Source organism: Capricornis sumatraensis, chromosome 23 (assembly GCF_032405125.1).
Source record: "Capricornis sumatraensis isolate serow.1 chromosome 23, serow.2, whole genome shotgun sequence".
Lineage (NCBI taxonomy): Eukaryota > Metazoa > Chordata > Mammalia > Artiodactyla > Bovidae > Capricornis > Capricornis sumatraensis.
In genome coordinates this window covers 41931752-41951167 of record NC_091091.1, presented here as the reverse complement: position 1 = coordinate 41951167, position 19416 = coordinate 41931752, and the positions used below count along the sequence as shown (strand labels likewise).

The window sequence follows — 19416 nt, the reverse complement described above, 5'->3', positions numbered from 1 at the left end:
AAGCAAAAATGGTTCACTTAACAATTGCAGTGCCACCCCTCTGCCAGGGACAATCTGTGTATCATCTGCCACCAGTGAGAGTATCCTCAGTGTCAGCCAGGTGGCAAGTGGTCTGGCTCTGAAATTCCACCTCCCCTTCTGAGTATTTGTGCAAAGAAAACAAAAACACTAAGCTGAAAAGATGTATGCACCCCCATGTTCATTGCAGCGTTATTTACAGTAGCCAAGATATGGAAACAACCTAAGTAAGATCAATGGATGAATGAATTAGAAAGAAAATGCTGGTATACACTTACAATGGAATATTATTCAGTCATTAACAAAGAATGAAATCATGCCATTTGTGATGACATGGATAGAGTTCAAGGCTATTAAGCGAAACAAGTCAGAGAGAGGGAAACTAATACCATATGATCTTTCTTCTATGTGGAATTTAACACATATACATACATATATACCTATGTAACATCAAGCTCATAGATACAGAGAAAAGTGGTTTCCAGAGGCAAGGTGTGGATGGGAGAAATCAGTGAATTGCTTTTTTTGTTTAATTAAATTGAATTATTTAAAGTTTTTTTTTTTTTAAGATTTATGTATTGATTTTATTTTTTGGCTACGGTAGGTCTTTGTTGCTGCATGTGGGCTTTCTCCGGTTGTGGTGAGCAGGGGCTACGCTTCGTTGTGGTGTGTGGGCTGCTCATTGCCATGGGTTCTCTTGTTGCAGAGCACGGACTCGAGGCACTCAGGCTTCAGTAGCTGCAGTGCATGGACTCAGTAGTTGTGGCTCAAAGAATTAGACGTTCAGCGGCATGTGGGATCCTCACGGACCGGGGATGGAACCGGTGTCCCTTGCATGGCAACGTGGATTTTTAACCACTGAACCACCAGGGAAGCCCCTGAACTGAACTTTTAAAGAAGAAGAAAAAAAAAATCTCTACAAATTCCTGACCCAAATTCAGTGAAACTAGAGACTAATTTCAAAGAATGACAAAAGCAAACAAACAAAAGCCAATTTAAAAAATTTTATAACACCCCCTAGGATCACCAAAGAATTCATGCTTTTGAACTCTGGTGTTGGAGAAGACTCTTGAGAGTCCCTTGGACAGCAAGAAGGTCCGACCAGTCCATCCTAAAGGAAATCAGTCTTGAATATTCATTGGAAGCTGAAACTCCTATACTCTGGCCACCTGATGTGAAGAACTGACTCACTGGAAAAAAACCCTGATGCTAGCAAAGATTGAAGGTGGGAGGAGAAGGAGACAACAGAGGATGAGACGGTTGGATGGCATCAGTGACTCGACGGACATGAGTTTGAGTAAACTCCAGGAGCTAGTGACGGACAGACAATCCTGGCGTGCTGCAGTCCATGGGATCAGAGTCGGACATGACTGAGCAACTGAACTGAACTGAGGATCCTTATCATTAATCCTACTTAGGTATAAGAAAACTAAAAGTCAGGGTGGTGAGGTAGCTTCCAGAGTCCCGTGGTTTATAAGCGCAAGAGTAGAAATCTGAAGCTTCCTCTCGGAGGGTTTCCCAGGTGGCATTAGTGGTAAAGAATCTGTCTGCCGGTGCAGGAGACGTAAGAGACGTGGGTTCGATCCCTGGTTGGGAAGATCCCCTGGAGAAGGAAATGGCAATCAACCCCAGTACTATTGCTTGGAAAATCCCATGGACAGAGGAGCTTGGTAGGCTACAGTCCATGGGGTCGCATTGAATTATCTTGGTACTTTTGTAGAAAATCAGTTGACCATGCATGTATGACAGGCTTCCCAGGTGGCTCAGTGGTAAAGAACCTGCCTCCCAATGCAGGAGATGCAAGAGACTCGGGTTCACTCCCTTGGGTAAGGAAATCCCCTGGAGGAGGAAATGGCAACCTGCTCCAATATTTTTGCCTGGGAAATCCCAAGGACAGAGGAGCCTGGCAGGCTACAGTCCATGGGGTTGCAAAGAGCTGGACATGACTGAACATGCACATGCCTGCACACGTAGATGTATGGGTTGATTTCTGGACTTTAAATTCTATTCTATTGATCTTTATGTCTATCTTCATGACAGTATTATAGTCTTATTTACTATAGCTTTGTAGTAACTTTTGGAATTAAGCATGCATCCTTCCAACTTGGTCTTTCTTTTTCAAGGTTGTTTTGGCTATTCTGGGTCCCATAGGGCTTCCCTGGTGGCTCAGAGGTCAAAGCATCTGCCTGCAATTCGGGAGACCTGGGTTCGATTCCTGGGTCGGGAAGACCCCCTGGAGAAGGAAATGGCAACCCACTCCAGTATTCTTGCCTGGGGAATCCCATGGACAGAGGAGCCTGGTGGGCTACAGTCCACAGGGTTCCAAAGAGTCAGACACGACTGAGCATCTAACACTTTGACTTAACAAGGAGTCTGGAGGTAGGCAGACTCCAAGACACTCAGCAATTCAGTCACATCTATGTCCATCCTTGCCCTCCAGTGTTCCCAGTATTCTGGTCTTTTCTCATGCTTGTCTTCTCGTCAGTAGTAGACAGATTGGTTGCCATCATGCCAGACTCCATTTCCTCATGCCAGCATCACAAAGAAGAATGAGGATGGTGATAAAGACTTTCTTTTCTGCAGGCTTTGTGAGTGATGCAAATGTGAATCTGCCTCCCATGTCACTGTCCAGAACAGAATCACGTCCTATCCCTAGCCCGATCTTCGGGGAATGGGGATGAGATTACCACGATTCATTTCAGGGCATACCTTTCCTGAAATCCAGGTTAAGCAGGAGTGAGGTGTGATATATGCTGCAAAGAATAGTGCTTACCTCAAACTGAGTACATCTGATTCACAACATGGTATTTTTGTAGACTTGGGTAGTAACTCAACTGACATTGTTCCTTTGAAAAAAATGGGTTCTCAGCACCAAAAAGAACTCTTGAGAAATATTTGCAATACAATCCAAAATACATGGGAGATTCATATACTTATCTTTAAAACTGTATTAATATAATTTCATCATTTTTAGACCCATTTAAAAGTATTTTAGAATCTTTCAACTTGAGGACCAAATATGAACATAAACTGTCAAGGTGTAGATATTTAAAAACGATGGTTAACAGAGTTTACTCCAAGAAAATCAAGGAACCTTGTCAATTTTCTGTTTGTTCAGTTGTTCTGCCCTCAAAAAAGGTGGGATTGGGACTTCCCTGGTGGTCCAGTGGTTAAGAATTCATCTGCTAATGCAGGGAACACAGCTTCCACCCCTGGTCTGGGAGGATTCCACATAACACAGGGCAACCAAACCCCTGTGCCACAACTGAGCCCAGAAGTCTATAACCCATGCTCCAAAACAAGAGAAGACAAGGCAATGAGAAGCCGAAGAACCACAGCTAGTGATAAGCCCCCCACTGGTGGCAACTAGAGAAAGCCTGCCCGTCCAGCAACAAGGGCCCAGTGCAGTAAAAAATAAACTCAGACGGTAAAGAATCTGTCTGCAATGCAGGAATTGAGGGTTTCCGCTTCAGTATTCTTCAGTATACTGAATAACCCACTTCAGTATTCTTGCCTGGAGAATTCCATGGACAGAGGAGCCTGGTAGGCTACTGGAGTCCATGCAGTCCCAAACAGTTGGACAGGACTGAGTGATTAACACTTTTCACTTTCAAAAAAAAAAAAAAAAAGTGGAGGGGGGATTACCAGCTGTTCATAAACTCCATTGGGTCCCTGCCATAATGGCTCAAGGAACTAAGGTCACAGATAGTGAGTGGCAGAATCTCATCTTTCGTCTCCATATCCAGCGCGCATCCTGCTTAACTGCAGGAGACTCGATCAACAAACACGGTCTGCGTGCCCATTACCTGGCAATGTCCCAGATATTTCTGTCTGGAGCTTGGAATGAATTTCCAGCTGGAAGAATGCTAAGTATTTGTTTTAAGGGTGTGGCTGGGTCCGGGAGAGCCAGGGAGACCCCGGGGAAGGTGAAAGTCTAATGAGGTGGGCACGGAGGACCAGACCACGAAGATTATAAGCATCTAAAGTGGGATCACAGGGTATCCAACGTCAGGGGCGTGCAAAGTCAGGGGCCTGAGCCGCCCGGTGCCCGCCTGGCGGCGCTGTAACCACTGCGCCCCCGGCCTCGGCCCCTGCCGCCGGCCTCCAGCCACAGGCGTCGCTGTGCGCTCGCGCCGGCAAGGGAGCTGCGTTCGCGGGGAGCAGGCGCTTAGGGTGTGCAGGGCTTTCAGTTTCTGGCGCGAACTTCCGCCGTTCCAAAGTTGCAGAGAGGCTTGGCGCGATGTCCGGGGACAGCAGCGGCCGCCGGCCCGAGGGCCGGGGCCGGGGCCGCGACCCGCACCGGGATCGCACCCGCTCCCGCTCCCGCTCGCGGTCCCCGCTGTCGCCCGGGTCCCGCCGCGGCGCCGCGCCCGAGCGCAGGGAGGCCCCAGAGCGCCCGGGCTTGGAGGATACCGAACCGTCGGATTCCGGGGACGAGATGATAGACCCTGCGAGCCTGGAGGAGGAGACCGACCCCAGTCTGTGCCGCCAGATCCGCCATCAGTACCGGGCGCTTATCAACTCGGTCCAACGTAAGGCAGGGTAGCGAGGCGGGAACCGCGCGCAGGCCCTGCGCGGCCCGGCTGGTTCGTGGAGCCCGGGACCAGCCCCGCGCCGCCCGGCCGCTCCCGGGTTCGGGGTTTACGAGGCGCTCGCGCATCTGTCGTGCGGATCGCAAGGCACGACCTTGGCGGGGGCGCGCGAGTCCCCCAGGGGCGGGACCGCCCGAGGCCGGGCGCGGTCTGGGAGCCGGGGAGAGGAGGCACGAGGAGCCGGGGCGCATTTTCTTAGATCCAGCGGTTCCCCGCCGGCAGTCGCCCGCCCGAGGCAGCTGCCAGAAATGCAAATTCCCCAGCGTACCCTGGACCTACCTATTCTGAAACTCTCGGTGGCCCGGCTCTGCAAGCTGTGGCTTGCAGAGTTGGAGAGTCCTTCTGATTAAGAGCGCTCCTCAGAGGCTGCAGAAGGCGTGGAAGCCCATGGGTGAAGGTTAGGGGGAGCGAAGTGGGTCCCCTTTTCAAGTTCATTCTGCTAAAGGGGTAGTCATCTTTTCTGTTGTCAGGCCGTTTTGGTTAAAGAAATACAGCTGAAAATAATTACACCGGGGAGCGGGGGTGGGGGTGGGGGCTGGGACTTGGCTCTCCAGCTGCTGCTGGTTAGTCTGCCAATGACTTGTTAGCCTATGATGAGCACCTTTCCCAAAGCTTGTATTTTTTTAAAATAGAAAACCGGGAGGATATATTGAATGCCAGCGACAAGTTAACAGAGGTCCTTGAAGAGGCCAACACTCTCTTTAATGAAGGTAATTCATTATTTTATGAAAGGAAGCTTTCTGTGATCATATATTTTAGGGTAATTTTAATTAGTTTTGCATGAGAACCGAATGCTTGACACCAAACAACCCCCATATTTATGAGTGCTTTACTAGTTTTGGAACCTTTTCCCTTGTAGCACCACTACTATGATTGTGCACTTATCAGTCCCTACGCACTGCTTCCCTGATGGATCAGGGGTTAAAGCGTCTGCCCGCAATGCGGGAGACCTGGGTTCGATCCCTGGGTCAGGGACGATCCCCTGGAGAAGGAAATGGTAACCCACTCCAGTATTCTTGCCTGGAGAATCCCATGGACTGAGGAGCCTGGTAGGCGAGTGGGACACGACTTCATTTTCACTTTCACAAGTACAAACAAGTAGTAAGGGCTTTATTTGGGGGTGGGGAGCAGCAGCCAGTTTTAACAAGGCGCCCCAGGAGATTCTGTTGCTTGTTCAAGTTTGAGAACTTTCTGTGTATTATATTTCTATTGTATTGACTGCTGAGAATTTTTATGTCTTATCTTTCTACTCTATTGACTACCTAGGATGCATTGGATGTATTAAAGAAAGAACTGAGCTGGCTTCTGACATCCTGTTTCTTTTCCTGCCTTCCTCCCGATCTCCCTTCCCTAAGCTCTTTGCTTTTGGTCCACTTAATATAACCCAGTGGGGATGGCCGGGTCTACAGGTGGCCCTGTTGGTCTCCAGTGAGGGGAGGGGCCTGAGAAAGAGAGGAATCTCAGCACTGAACTCTAGCATTGATGGGGGCAAAGGGGGCTCTGAAATAAAAGCTTGGTTTGAATGAAAAGCAGCAGCAGTGTTAGTGCTAAGAGTGGTCTCTGTGTTTGAAGACAGGACAGGTCAGGCAGCCCCTGATGGTGTGGGCACTGGGTCACAGAGCCTGGGGACAAGTCCTCAGACTACTTTTCCCTCCTGGCCTTCCTCTAAATTCTATGGGAGCAGAAGAGGAGAGTGCAGACCCATGCAGGTGAAGAAGTCAACAGAGCTGGCCGCTGCCTGGACACCACCACTCCACATGTTCTCTGAGAACCAGAACATTTCTTTCTTTTCACCTGGTGCAACCCCTCCTCCACTCTCTCTAGCTTTTTCTTCTCTTCTGAGCTGGGAACCCCCTGCCCAGGCTGTCTCTTCAGGGTTGCTCTTGACCCCTTGTCCCCTATTATTCACCCACTGCTGAAAAGTTGTTGATTAACAGATCATTTCCTGCTTGGCCAATTCTACTATGCTAGCTGGGTTGCCTTTTTAAGGCACAGTTACTCACTCAACCAGGCCCTAGGAGACAGTCAGCCAACAAAGGATTCTGTATCCTCCATATATACAGACTGCATGTTCTGCAGCTCTTCAGAGGTGTGAACCCACCCGTGGGAGATGGGCACTTTCCTCACAGCTTTCGTGGCAGTGACGGGCTGGCGGCGGGGAGGGGAGGTCAGGTCTGCAGCAGCCCAGAACTAGTCTCTAGCTTTTGCCTCTTGTCTCTCATTCATTGTCATGTTCACAGTAATTCTCCTGAAATAAAACTGGGGAGAAAATTATGCATATGAATACAAAACTTGGAGTCAGTGCGTTCATCAGCCTGAGGAATGTTTGGGCAATCAAAAATTCAAGTGAAATGGCCTTGAGGAGCAAGCTAGGCAGAGGCATTTGTGTGTTTGAACTCTGCCTGCCGGATTTGTCTCTTGGCTGCTTTTTCAGTTCGCCTTTGCTGGTGTTCCTGGAGCATGGTTCCACACTGCCTGTTCCCTTTCGGGGTCTGGTCAAACTGATTCCCCTCAGTCCTGTGTCTTCCTCTAATGAACCCTCCCCCTCCTCTCCCCAAACCTCATCTTCAGTTTCCTGGCCCCATTTCCTGCTTGTCTCCTTTTATTTAAATCCTTGTCTGTAGCTTATCTTAAATGTTAAAAGATGATCCTTTTTGGATCATCCATGCTCGGAGGTCATGGCCCTGCTGCCTGTAGGCTGTTCATTTGGTGGGACCTGTGCTGCCAGGCAGGGTTTGCCTCTCCCGCTACCCGCCCAGCACGGAACTGCACCTGAAGCTCCTCGACAACGTACCTATTACCTACCGGTCTTGGCCACACCCAAGCACAACGCCTTACACACGTGGGCATTCAGCTTGGCTTCCATCATCAACACAGGTGTTCATAGTGCCTGGATGGGTTACTGGAGTCCGAGGGTCCAAGAGCCAGTGTTAGAGATGATGGAGGTTTTGTTAAACTGCAGTTAATGAAGAGATTTTTATTCAGTTCCCAGAAGCAGGAACAGTGTAGTAGAGAGAGCTGGCTTTTTAGGAAGACTGGTCAGCTTTGATTTCAGATTTTGGTGAGCTGACCAGGGGAACCTGTTTTTACACAGAGATGAGTGTGTTTGAGATTTTTTTTTTTCCTTTTGGTCCAATGGGAAATGGGGAGTTAAGTGCAGTTGGAAGTTTTGGGAAAATGCCTGTGGATAAACATGTATGTTGTAATGTGTATCTTTTCCTTCTTTTCCGAATAGTGTCCCGAGCAAGAGAAGCAGTCCTGGATGCCCACTTTCTTGTTCTGGCTTCAGATTTGGGCAAAGAGAAGGCAAAGCAGCTGCGTTCTGATCTGAACTCGTTTGATATGTTACGATATGTGGAAACTCTAGTAAGTTCAAAGCTACAGAATCATAATAAAAAATGTTTCATGCCACATATTGTATAATTATCCACTTTGCTTATATCCATATGCAGATGGTTTTCACATCATTTTCCCTTTTGTTTGGGCCTGAGATTCCTCCAGAGAGATCTTAATAAGATTAAACACATGACAGTCGGACTATGTGGTGGAATCTAGGTTGGGAATTGAGAGCAGTTTGAAAACCTCCTAGCCTTCTAAGACTCAGGGTGCTGTTTATTTCAAATGGCCATTTTTTCCCTCACTCGGTTGTCAGTTCAGGAGTTCATTCTCAGTGACCCGGGACCTTTGTGCTAGGCTGGGCAGAAACCTACATGTAGGCAAAGTACAGCTGGATATGAGTTACGTCTGGGGGAGGGGCATGTTTTGATTTGTCTTTGAGAGTATTTCAGAACCATACGAATATGACTGGGGTTCTGCTTTTGTTTTTTGTTGTTGTTTTATTCAACTGTCTTTGCCTCTTAATGATTGAATGGTGGTTACCTGAAATTTTGAAACTTTGGCTTGATGAATTTTTTGCCCCCAAAAAGCACAATGAGTTGAACTTTGTATTTTACTGTTTTTTTTTTTTTTTTCTTTATCTTGGTTTTATTTTGAGCCAACCTCTGTCCTAGCATTTCTGTTAGGACATTAACTTTCTGTTTGTTAAAAGGTTATTAAAATGATTTAGTACCATGAGATCCGAACAGATATTTTGTAAAGGCATGAGGCAGATGAGGTTTTTGATGTTTTCAAAACCTTAGGTTTTTAAAAAAATTTAACTTACAAAAAATTTAAATTTTAAACCTTAAAATTTTTTTAAAAAAACTTGAAGTGTAGTGCATTTTGGAAAATGCTCAATAAATAAAGTTGACTATATATTGGGTAATCTTTTTAAAAATTACTTTTATTTATCAGGGTGAGCTTTGTACTTTAAATTCCGTTAAGTCTTAAAGCGGTCCATGCTGACCCCCAATCTAATAGCTGTCTATAGACTCTGGCGGGAGGATTTTTTCAAGTATTACCCCAAATATAAGAACTATAAAGAAAAAATTGGAAGATTTGACCACATAAAAACTGAAATGTCTTCTCCAAGTGTGCAGTGGTAGAACGGTTGGCAGGAGAATGGAACAGAGCTGACCGTGTCTCTTTGACTGGGTTCTAGCAGCCTCTCTTTTCTTCAAAGTGGTTAAGCTCTCTGAGGGCTTTTATTACTGTTTATATATGGTATTGCTGTTTTAATTTGATAACTTCTAGGCATTTCATAATTTTATAATGTTATAAAAATGTACTTTCATAAAAGCAAATTTAATACACTTTCTGCAAGATAGCTTGAGATAAGACAATTATTAGACTTCTGCCAACTCTTCCCAGGAAGTCACCTTTAAGATGAGTCGATCTCTCCCTGATGCTAGGTGCTGCTCCCTGGAAATCCTAATCTGCAAGCTAATCAGGGGTCTCCGGGAGGTTGGCTGGAAATGAAAATTGAAAGCCAGATAAACTTCCATGTTCTATCCCAGAGCGTTTGCTTAGGGATGTGAATTTCTATTTTTATGCTAATTCAGCATTGCTGATAGTTTAAAAATGACTTGTGTGTGATCAGGACCAGCAAGCTAAGTTCTGGTATGTCCACCCCTCGGCCTGCAGGGGGCTAGAGCAGGGCTTCTCAGCCTTGGCACTACATGCATTTTGGGCTGGTTGAGTCTCTGTTGTGGGGGGCACCTGCAGTAGGATGTTGAGCACTATTCTGGCCTCTACCCACTAAATGCCCTCTACAGCATTTAGTAACACGGCCCTCCCTGCCATCCACCCAGTTGTGACGATCAAAAGTGTCTCTAGATAGAATGCTGGTCGGGGGCGGGGGGGGGGGGGGGGGGCGGTGCTTAAAAAATTGCTCTGGTTGAGACCCTTTGGTCTGGATCATCTCACTTTCTCACCAAAAAGTCCTGAGTACCTTGAAGAATAGTTTCTGCCAAGAAGAAGGTGCCTTTGAAAACAGGAAATTTGTAATAAGAAATTAAGCCAACATGTTAGGACACTGAAAACAGACTTTGCCTCTGGCCTGTTGTTTAGTGATAGAGATAATTGAGTGGTGTGAATGATTGCTCGTGGCTTAACTGGGGTTTCTGTTTCCCTTCGTTTTTGTAGCTGACTCATATGGGTGTAAATCCGCTAGAAGCTGAAGAACTCATCCGCGATGAAGATAGTTCTGATTTTGAACTCATAGTCTATGACTCCTGGAAAATATCAGGCAAAACAGCAGAAAACACCTTTAATAAAACCCATACATTCCACTTTCTGTAAGATTATTTTGAAAATCCGACAGACCAGCCATTTGTAAACCTTAAATTGTATTTTATTGTAGGGACAACAATTATTTGGTATTGTAGAGCAGACAGTCATGATGCCATCGCTCAGAGACTTTCCAAAGTTTGATTTAAAAGCCCATAGTATCTTGCGGATGGATCCTCATCCAGCTTAACTGGAGCAGGAAAGGCCGTGGGCTGGCACCTCCTTAGCAGGGCACTCTGCTGGCACCTTTGCTTTCTAGCATGGGAGACTTTAGGTCTGTGACATAATATCTGGCTTTATCATCTTTAAAAGTCCTTATTACATAGGAGGATGATACCTCCTATGAAAGGTATCTTAAGATTTACCAATATATGTAAAGTGCCATTTATTATATATAATTCCCTGTTAGATGATCGCTGTCCTATATTTGAAGACTAGTTGAGTCACTGTCACATAAACTGCCCACTTCATATTTTTTGGATATAGCTTTGATTTTGAAAAGCTTTTCTTTATACTCAAATGGAATTGGCTCCTGTCTTAATTTCCTAGCTTAGTCTTATGAAGAGGCTAAGAACAACTCTTACTGGTTCTTTTGTAAGACAGCCTTTAAAATATCCAGTAGATAATTTCTCCAGGGCAACCACTCAAGTGGTTTCTTCCTTAAGTGGATAGCTTAGGGCATTTGTCTATTCTGAGTGCCCTTCTAAACCTCCTGAAATTGGTAGTGCCTCAGAAGGCTTTGGAGATGGAGATTTAGTAAGTCTGTGGTGCAGGGCCAGGCACCTGGGTTTTCTTCGTATTTCCCGAGGCATCTGTTTTTAACAAGACTTACCTTAATTCAGGTGCCCAGAATCACTGTATATTACAGCAAAAAGATCAAACTTCTTTATTATAGGAAAAGTCTAAATTTTTTTTTTTTTTGCTGTTGAACTAGGCTCCACCATAAATGCAGGATCTAAAGATAGCCTTTTGGGAATTCCCTGGTGGTCCAGTGGTTAGGACTTCAAGCTCTCACTGGTGAGGGTGTGGGTTCAATCCCTGGTCAGGGAACTAAGATCCCCCAAGCCTTGAGGCATGTCCAAAAATAAAAAGAAAGAAAGATAGCCTTGGGTTACATAACTTAAACCTTTTGTCATCATCTAGCCCAATTTGCGGCCACAGTGATTTACTTACAACCTTGCTCCCTTGTGCTTGCTGTTGCCTTGGCCTGCAGTGTCCTTTCCCCCATGTTTTCTTTCCATCTGGTAAGATTTGCTTGGGCTTCTTGGTTGACCCTAGTGGTAAAGAAGCCGCCTGCTGATGCAGGAGATGTGAGAGACTCGGGTTCAATCCCTGCAACCCACTCCAGTATTCTTGCCTGGGGAATCCCATGGACAGAGGAGCCTGGTGGGCTGCAGAGTCAGACATGACTGAAGCAACTCAGCGCACACATGGGATTTCTACTGTATACTTTGATTTCCTCCAGTGCAGGGACCACAGGGGACTAAATTCTCTAGGCCCTGGTTGTTTCTGCCTGGTATGTCTATTGCTGTAGGGCTTTTTTGGGAGTTGGAGGGAGTCCAAAAGGGAAAGGAATCCCATGGCCCCTGCCTTACCTGTTATCTCATAAGACAGGTGTGTTCTAGAGTCGCAGGCAGTGGGGCTCTGCTCTGGCACCCCCAGAACAAAAGGCTTTTTTAACCTCAGTGGGGTTATTCATCGCCATCCCCCACACACGTTCATCCTTCCCCTGATCTCTGAAGCTGGCTCTGTGAAACAGACAACAGGCTACCTGGGAGGACCACAGGCATACTGACTGACTTACTATTGAGAGTAAAATACGAAGGTATTGAGGAGGAATCTGGTTGAATTCTTTGAGAAACACAGAAGGAGCAGAAAGGCTGTCACAAACCGGACAGAGTCTTGGTCTGATGTCACTCATACACCACTGATGCCTGGTCTGAATTTGAGGATGCTGTGGGAACTGCTTTCAGTTAGTGAAATTAGTTTGTTTTAAAAACAAAGACATGAAAGCATATTTTTCATTAGGTTGGGTTCAATACAAGGAGAGTGCCCTGTGCCAAAGCCACGAATTGAACGTCCAAGAAAAGTTCGTATGATAGAAGAGCAGCAGGCAATGCCTGCCCAGGTTTGTTTGTTCAAATGTTACTTTTTAAAAACACTTAATTTAAAATAGCCATTAGTGTCATATACATGTAATTTGGCCGTCTTTTCTCAGCGTTTGGGTCTGGAGTCAGGTTCTGTCACTTAAAAAGTAATCATTTAATGTTTGAATCATTTTTGATATGTTTAAGTCTTTAAACATTTTATTGGATGGACTACTTGTCTTAGGTCTTAACTCATTTCTGTAGTATGGATTAGTTCTCCCAAAACAGGTTTCTTAACCGGCACTGTCGGCATTTGGGGCTGGATAATTCTTTGCTGTGAGAGGCTCTCCTGTGCATTGTAGGATGTTTAGCAGCATCCTTGGCCTCTTCCCACTAGATGCTAACAGCCTCCTCTCATGTTCCCCCCTCCAGTCCCAAGTATGACAACCAAGTGTTAGAAAATGTCTCATGGCGGGTGGGGGGCGCTGCAGAAAAATCACTCCCAGGTGAGAACCACTGTTCTAAACTGCCCCTTTTATAATTTGCTATTTTACATTCAACCTAAAAATGATGGATTTGGTCATGTTACTCCTCTCTTAGATAATTCATATGAAAATGTTACTAAAGCTAGAAAAATCTTTTTTAACTATCAATTTTAAGACAGGAATAAAAACTGTTAGAAATCCTAAGTAAAAGATATTTCGAGGAGTTTGGCCGGGGAAGAGAGCAGAAAAGGTTAACAGGCAGGCAAGTAGGTCAGTCTGCTTGATAACAGCTTTATATTTTCAGTTAAAAAGAATGGAAGAGTCTCATCAAGAAGCAACAGAAAAAGAAGTAGAAAGAATCTTGGGATTGTTGCAAACATACTTTGAAGAAGATCGTAAGTACGATACCAAGCTTAAAATGGAACAATCTGTATTTGTCAGTTAGGCCTGTGTCACTTGCAATGAGAAGCTATTTCTATTTAAAAGGCATATATGTAATGCTTGAATCATTTGATTTTTCTTGACATGTCTTTTATGAGACTTCTCTCTAGAAATCCCATGAGAACATGTCCATCCCACCATAGCGGTGAAAGAAATTCTCATTTTTATTTTTCAAAGATGGGATATTTTTTCTGTTACAAAATAATACATGCCAAAGATGTGAGAAAAGTAAAAAGTCAAGTACCTGTTCTACCTGACCTCACTCCCTCAAGGTCGCCACTTATAAAATGTGATGTGTGTATTTTCAGACTTTTTTATGTCTATGTCAGTCGTAATAAATATGCAACTAAGTAGTTGGGATTTTTTTGTTGTTGGTGATGGTGGTGTTTTGCTTTTTTCAAAGCAAAATAATATACACATTTTTCTGCAAGATGACTTGTCCATTTGGACATTTTCCCATATTGATATATGCAGATCCTGCTTACTCTTTTCAGTGATTCCCGTTGGGTGAGTGTATCATACATTTAACAAATCCTCTATTTAGTGGACAAGTTCTTTATAGCATTTTTCTCTTGTATAAACTGCTGGAGTGAAAAATCTGGGCATACCACTTCGTGCACGTGTGCTAATATTTCTGTAGGACAGCTTTTTAAAGGAGGATTACCAGGGAAGTGGGCATGCAGATTTTTAATAGATACACCAGATTGTCCTCCAGCGGGGTTGTATTAATTTCCATCCCATAACAGAATGAATACCGCTTCCTTTCTTTGGTTAACACTAGAGAACATTGGTCTTAATTGATGAGCAAAAGTAATTTGTCCTCTGTTGAAGAATTTTTTCCTCTTTTTTCTTTAGCTGATACTCCAATGTCCTTCTTTGACTTTGTGGTTGATCCACATTCTTTCCCCCGGACAGTGGAAAACATCTTTCATGTTTCTTTTATTATAAGGGTAAGGTTTAAGATTTTTTTCTCTGTTTTTCTTTGCTTTTAAGAGGGTAAATAATAACAGGTATAGATGAGAGGTGGCTAAGGAATTTGTACTAACCAGTATGTGTTTTAGACCCATTGTAGCAAAACACTGATGAGTCACAGGCCAAAAAAACTAGCTAAAAAACTAAGTGCTTGCTTTTACATTGTAGACATTTTTGGAGCTTACAGATTAGGTAACTATGTGATATACATGTTAAATTTCCCAAATTTGTTAGTTGTTATGTAAGAAAATACCCTTGTTTTCAAGAAATATACACCGAAGTTGTAGGGAAAAGGGCTTCCCAGGTGGCACAGTGGTAAAGAATTTGCCAGCCAGTTCAGGAGATGCAAGAGAGGCAGGTTAATCCCTGGTTTGGAAGATCCCCTGGAGAAGGAAACGGCACATCACTCCAGTATTCTTGCCTGGAGAATTCTATGGGCAGAGAAGCCAGTCCATGGGGTCGAAAAGAGTCGGACTTGACTGAGTGACTACACTGTCACTTTCAGAGAGAGAAAGCAGTAACATAAATATGGCAAAACACGAACAGTTGGTGACCCTGGGTAAAGAATGTATGGGAGGTCTTTGCGGTAGTCTTGTAACTCTTAAGTTTGAAGTAATTTCAAAACAGATGGTTTAGGAGAAAAAAAAAAAAGAAAAATTCTCAGAAGAGTACCTTGAGAATTTTCTCCAGGCTGTCTTCAGTCTTATGTCTGGTTGCAATCCGGCACTTCTAAGATTAATTCGATTTTAACAAAATTGAATCTTGTGTTGACAAAAAGTTTTTGGTTTTTTTTGACAAAAGTGTTTTTTCAGAAATGATAACTAAAGCATATTCTGTCAACGGTCAGTGATAGTATTACGCATCGTAAAATGTGTTGTATTCAGGAACTCCCTGGCAGTCCAATGGTTAGGACTCCTCGCTCTCACTGCTGAGGGCCTGGGCTCAGTCCCTGCTGGGGGACCGAAGATCCCACCAGCTGCATGGCTCAGCCAAAAAAATAATCATAATAATACAATGTGGAGTACTCAAAAAGTGTGAATCAGTCAAAGAGCCAAGATGGTTGTAGTTTTAAGAGATCTTGGGGATGAGGCTGTGCCCGGGTAAGCGAGCTGATTAGAACCTGAAAGATACCCCATGTAGAGGGAGATGTGAGAGAAGGCTTGTCTGTATACACTCCTCCTTATTGTCATGGTATATTTTGATTGTCTAAGGTTTAGAATTTTCTCACTGAGTAATTTTTTCTTCCAGTGGCTGAAGGTTTTGAATCTAAATTTTAGTCTTTGTGTTACAGGATGGTTTTGCAAGAATAAGACTTGACCAAGACCGACTGCCAATAATAGGTAAATGATTATGTCCAGAAAAGTTAGTTTTAAAGAAAACGTATTTGTTACTGGAGGGTGTGAAATGTATTTTATTAAGTGTAAATTGAGTTTTTATTTTAGGTAACGAACTTTTACAATGTCTTCCTCAACTAACTGAAAATACTGAAAACTTGATCATAGTTTAAAACTGATGGATTCAGTTCTGTCATTGATTCAACATCTACTGCTGTTAAGAATAACAAGAAATGATATAGGTTCCCTTAAATTTTAATTTAGAAAGTCTGTATTACAGTTATTTTTGCAGTTTCCTTCTTTCTATCTTATCTCTAATGCCAGCTCCTCCTCTCCAGAATGTTTTTTTTCTTTCTCATTGTTTTGCCTCTTTTATATACAAGTTTCATTTAAATATCTCTCACAGTTAGAAAACTGATGTCAAAAAAGAACATTGCTATACAATTTACAAATGTCAGTAAATATTAAAGAGCATGGTTAATGCAGAGAGAATCTTAAATTTTGTTGAATGATTCACATTCTCCATTACTCTTTGTCTTCTAAGGCCTCCTGTACAGAATGAAGTGTTTTCATTGCATTTACCCGTTCCTTTAAAAAGTTCTTACTTTCATACTGGATGCACTAGACCTTAGCTCTGTGTTTGGTTCATAGATATGCAGAGTTTTTCAAATGATTGGAATGTGTTATTTTACCATATGTATTTTTTTTAATGGAAGCAAGTGGGGTTACTTTCTATTGTAATAATACAACCCTAATGCATGAATTCCTAATAAGAATGTAATATTCTAAGCGTTTGCTTGGTACAGGTGTCTTTCCTATTATTCATTGGTGTCTGTTCAGATTACCTCTTCTGATTCGAAAACTTTGCCTCTCAAACAGAGCCTGTTAATGAGGAAAGTCGAGGAATTGAGCAAAACACTCAAATTAGGAATCAAGCAATTATAGCTTTGAGTTATCGAGACTGGGAGGTAAAGCCCTGCATGTTACCCCGGGCAGTTTGTTTCCAAGAATTCCTTTGCTGTAAACCCAGTGCCCACATGCTCTCTGTTCTCTACCAGGAGATTGTGAGGACCTTTGAGATCTCAGAGCCTGTGATTACTTCAAGTCAGAGCCGGCAGAGGCTAAGTGCTTGACACCAGCTGAAGGTAACATTTCCCCTGGGACAGCTGCATGTATTTATCATAGTTTCTGTCTCACTTTTTCATCTTCTGGTGAAATTTGGATTTTGCTTCCCTCTAGTGCCCCATTCTTAAAATTGTGTGTAACTGGTGAGAAGGGCAGAACACGACCTAGTGGTTGCAAGTCCCCACCTTTGGATTGATTCCTTTGGTGGCCTTAAGATGTGCAGTTGAAAGAGACAGAGCAGAGATTGGTCTTGGTTTGGCACTCTCCCCACCCCCACAACAAATGGATAAATGAGATGATGGAATATTGAATCCTCCCATCAGTTTTGTTCACTGTCCCATCAGGTTGGCTTACTTTATGCAGACAAAGTAGAAAAGGAAAATTAAGATAGAACTACCTTGCAATGATGTTGGTAATGGGCATTTCTGAAACCTGTGTTTTGTTTATGAAATAATTCTCCATTTTTATAAAGGAGATGAGGAAGGGAATCTTAGAAATGACCTGGTATTCTGTACTGTACACAGCTGTGGGTGCGGATCAGGAGATGGGATCCTGTTGGCTCTGCCCCTTTAGTCTTACTCTGCTTTGTTTTCCTTCTCTGTAAATCTGTAAAATGGGATTCTGAGTTAGAGTTAAAACTAGCTTTTCAGTACTTAGTGTAAACTCTTAATATATGCTTCAATTATATTTGAGCTTTTGTTCCCAAGTAATTGAAGGAAAGAGGAGAACTGACATAAGATCTATACTGTAGGTTTACTTGGGCCCTCCTCACTGAGGAGGAGCTGGTTGGTAGATTTCCTTTATGCATCTTCTTAAATGAACTTTTAATTTACCATTTATAAACTGTTAACCAGCTATTTCCCTCCTTTGTTTTTTAGGACTCATGTGGATGCTGAAATCCAAAAAGGAAAGCAGCATGTATTGTATATATTGTATGATCAAACATTTTTAAAGACAGATTGTTTTTAATAAAATGTAGCTTTTGATAGTTAAGGAATTTGTCATGTTTGTCTTGGATTAAAGGAAATTCATTGCCATATGTACAAATAATTGCAGTTATTCTGTATTTTCTGTTCTTGGGAGAGTTTCTGCTTTATCTAGCCCTGTCCCATTGAAAGTTTTAGTTAGGTTGTTAATGGCTTAAAGATCATTATGGTTCTCTGCATCTTTTTTAGCTGTAAAGTTAGCCAGTCAGGTCAACACTTATTAGGTTGTACCACATGAAGCTGTTTTCATAGGTAAGATATAGTCAAATATCAACAGTTTTATGTGCTTCAGCCTGTTTTACACACAAGGAACTGTTCAATCCCCTTTCAAGCCAAGCCAGACCACTTTTTGGGGCAACGCCAACCCTGGGTTCATCTTAGCAGCAGTCCTTCCTCTGCCCTGAGGGCTGTTGACTGCCACAGAGAAAATCTGTGCAGCTTCAGGTCAAGTGATGCTGCTCCCCTGGGTGCTGGGCCGTCAGGTCCGTCCTTGATGTTCTGAGTCCTAGTTGGTTCCTCTTCCTGCCCTTCTCCACCCGTCCTTTCTCACTCCTTCCCTCTGATGTCAGAGGTAGGGTTGTCTCATCTGCAGAGGCTCTGGTCTCCTGCGTCCCCATCCCCGGGTCTCTGCTGTCAGTCAGCCCTTCTCCATACTCAGCACTTGCCCTTCAACCCTGTTCATCTCTCGTCTTCAAAAAATTACTGTGACCCTTCTCAAGTTACCTCCTTTTAAAGTAACAATCACTTGCTGTCTCCTCAAGAGCGCTTCCACCACGCTGTGGGGCACCTCTTTTCCCACCATCCTGAAAGGCTTGCTGTTGGTGACTCTTCCAAAATTGTTAAATCCAATGGATAAATACTATGCATTTGACACTTGAAAACTTTACTTTCTGAAAACTGTACATCCTTTTACTTGGTCCTCTCCCTGGTTCCCCTTCCACCAGTTTAGGAATCTCATGATTTGTAGTTCATCTGTATCCTGAACATTCCCCCAAGTTTCTTGGACTAAACTTCTCTGAAAAGCCACAGATGCACCATAACCAGTGGCTTGTTAGACAGCATATGGGCCTGTTTTAAACATATGTGTAAAACAGCTCCCTAAGCAAAGGAGAAAAGGAAAGATATAAGCATCTGAATGCAGAGTAAGAATAGCAAGGAGAGATAAGAAAGCCTTCCTCAGTGATCAATGCTAAGAAATAGAGGAAAACAATAGAACAGGAAAGACTAGAGAGGTGTTTCAAGAAAATTAGAGATACCAAGGGAACATTTCATGCAAAGATGGGCTTAATAAAGGACAGAAATGGTATGGACCTAACAGAAGCAGAAGATATTACATAGAGGTGGAAAGAATACACAGAACTGTACAAAAAAGATCTTCATGACCCAGATAATCATGATGGTGTGATCACTCACCTAGAGCCAGACATCCTGGAATGTCAAGTCAAGTGGGCCTGTGGAAGCATCACTACAAACAAAGGTAGTGGAGGTGATGGAATTCCAGTTGAGTTATTTCAAATCCTAAAAGATGATGCTGTGAAAGTGCTGCACTCAATACGCCAGCAAATTTGGAAAACTCAGCAGTGGCCACAAGCCTGGAAAAGGTCAGTTTTCATTCCAATCCCAAAGAAAGGCAATGCCAAAGAATGCTCAAACTATTGCACAATTGCACTCATCTCACACGCTAGCAAAGAAATGCTCAAAATTCTCCA

General features: G+C 43.5%; 1 protein-coding gene across 4 annotated transcripts; it reads left to right on the top strand.

Moving 5' to 3' along the window:
• The first annotated feature begins 4258 nt into the window (after positions 1–4258).
• On the top strand, positions 4259–17691 carry NSMCE4A (NSE4 homolog A, SMC5-SMC6 complex component). Of its 4 annotated transcripts, XM_068961394.1 has the most exons (11): positions 4259–4550; positions 5243–5320; positions 7846–7976; positions 10134–10285; positions 12306–12405; positions 13154–13244; positions 14146–14240; positions 15554–15602; positions 16476–16564; positions 16655–16741; positions 17600–17691. In XM_068961394.1, exons 1-10 carry the CDS (start codon positions 4259–4261, stop codon positions 16727–16729), a joined length of 1152 nt encoding a protein of 383 aa, XP_068817495.1. In that variant the 3' UTR covers positions 16730–16741; positions 17600–17691. The 4 variants fall into 4 exon arrangements, 3 of the variants coding, with proteins under 3 accessions (XP_068817495.1, XP_068817494.1, XP_068817496.1); XR_011144145.1 differs by lacking the exon at positions 16476–16564 and having other exon boundaries at positions 17600–17630; XM_068961393.1 differs by having other exon boundaries at positions 16476–16741.
• The last annotated feature ends 1725 nt before the right edge of the window (positions 17692–19416 follow it).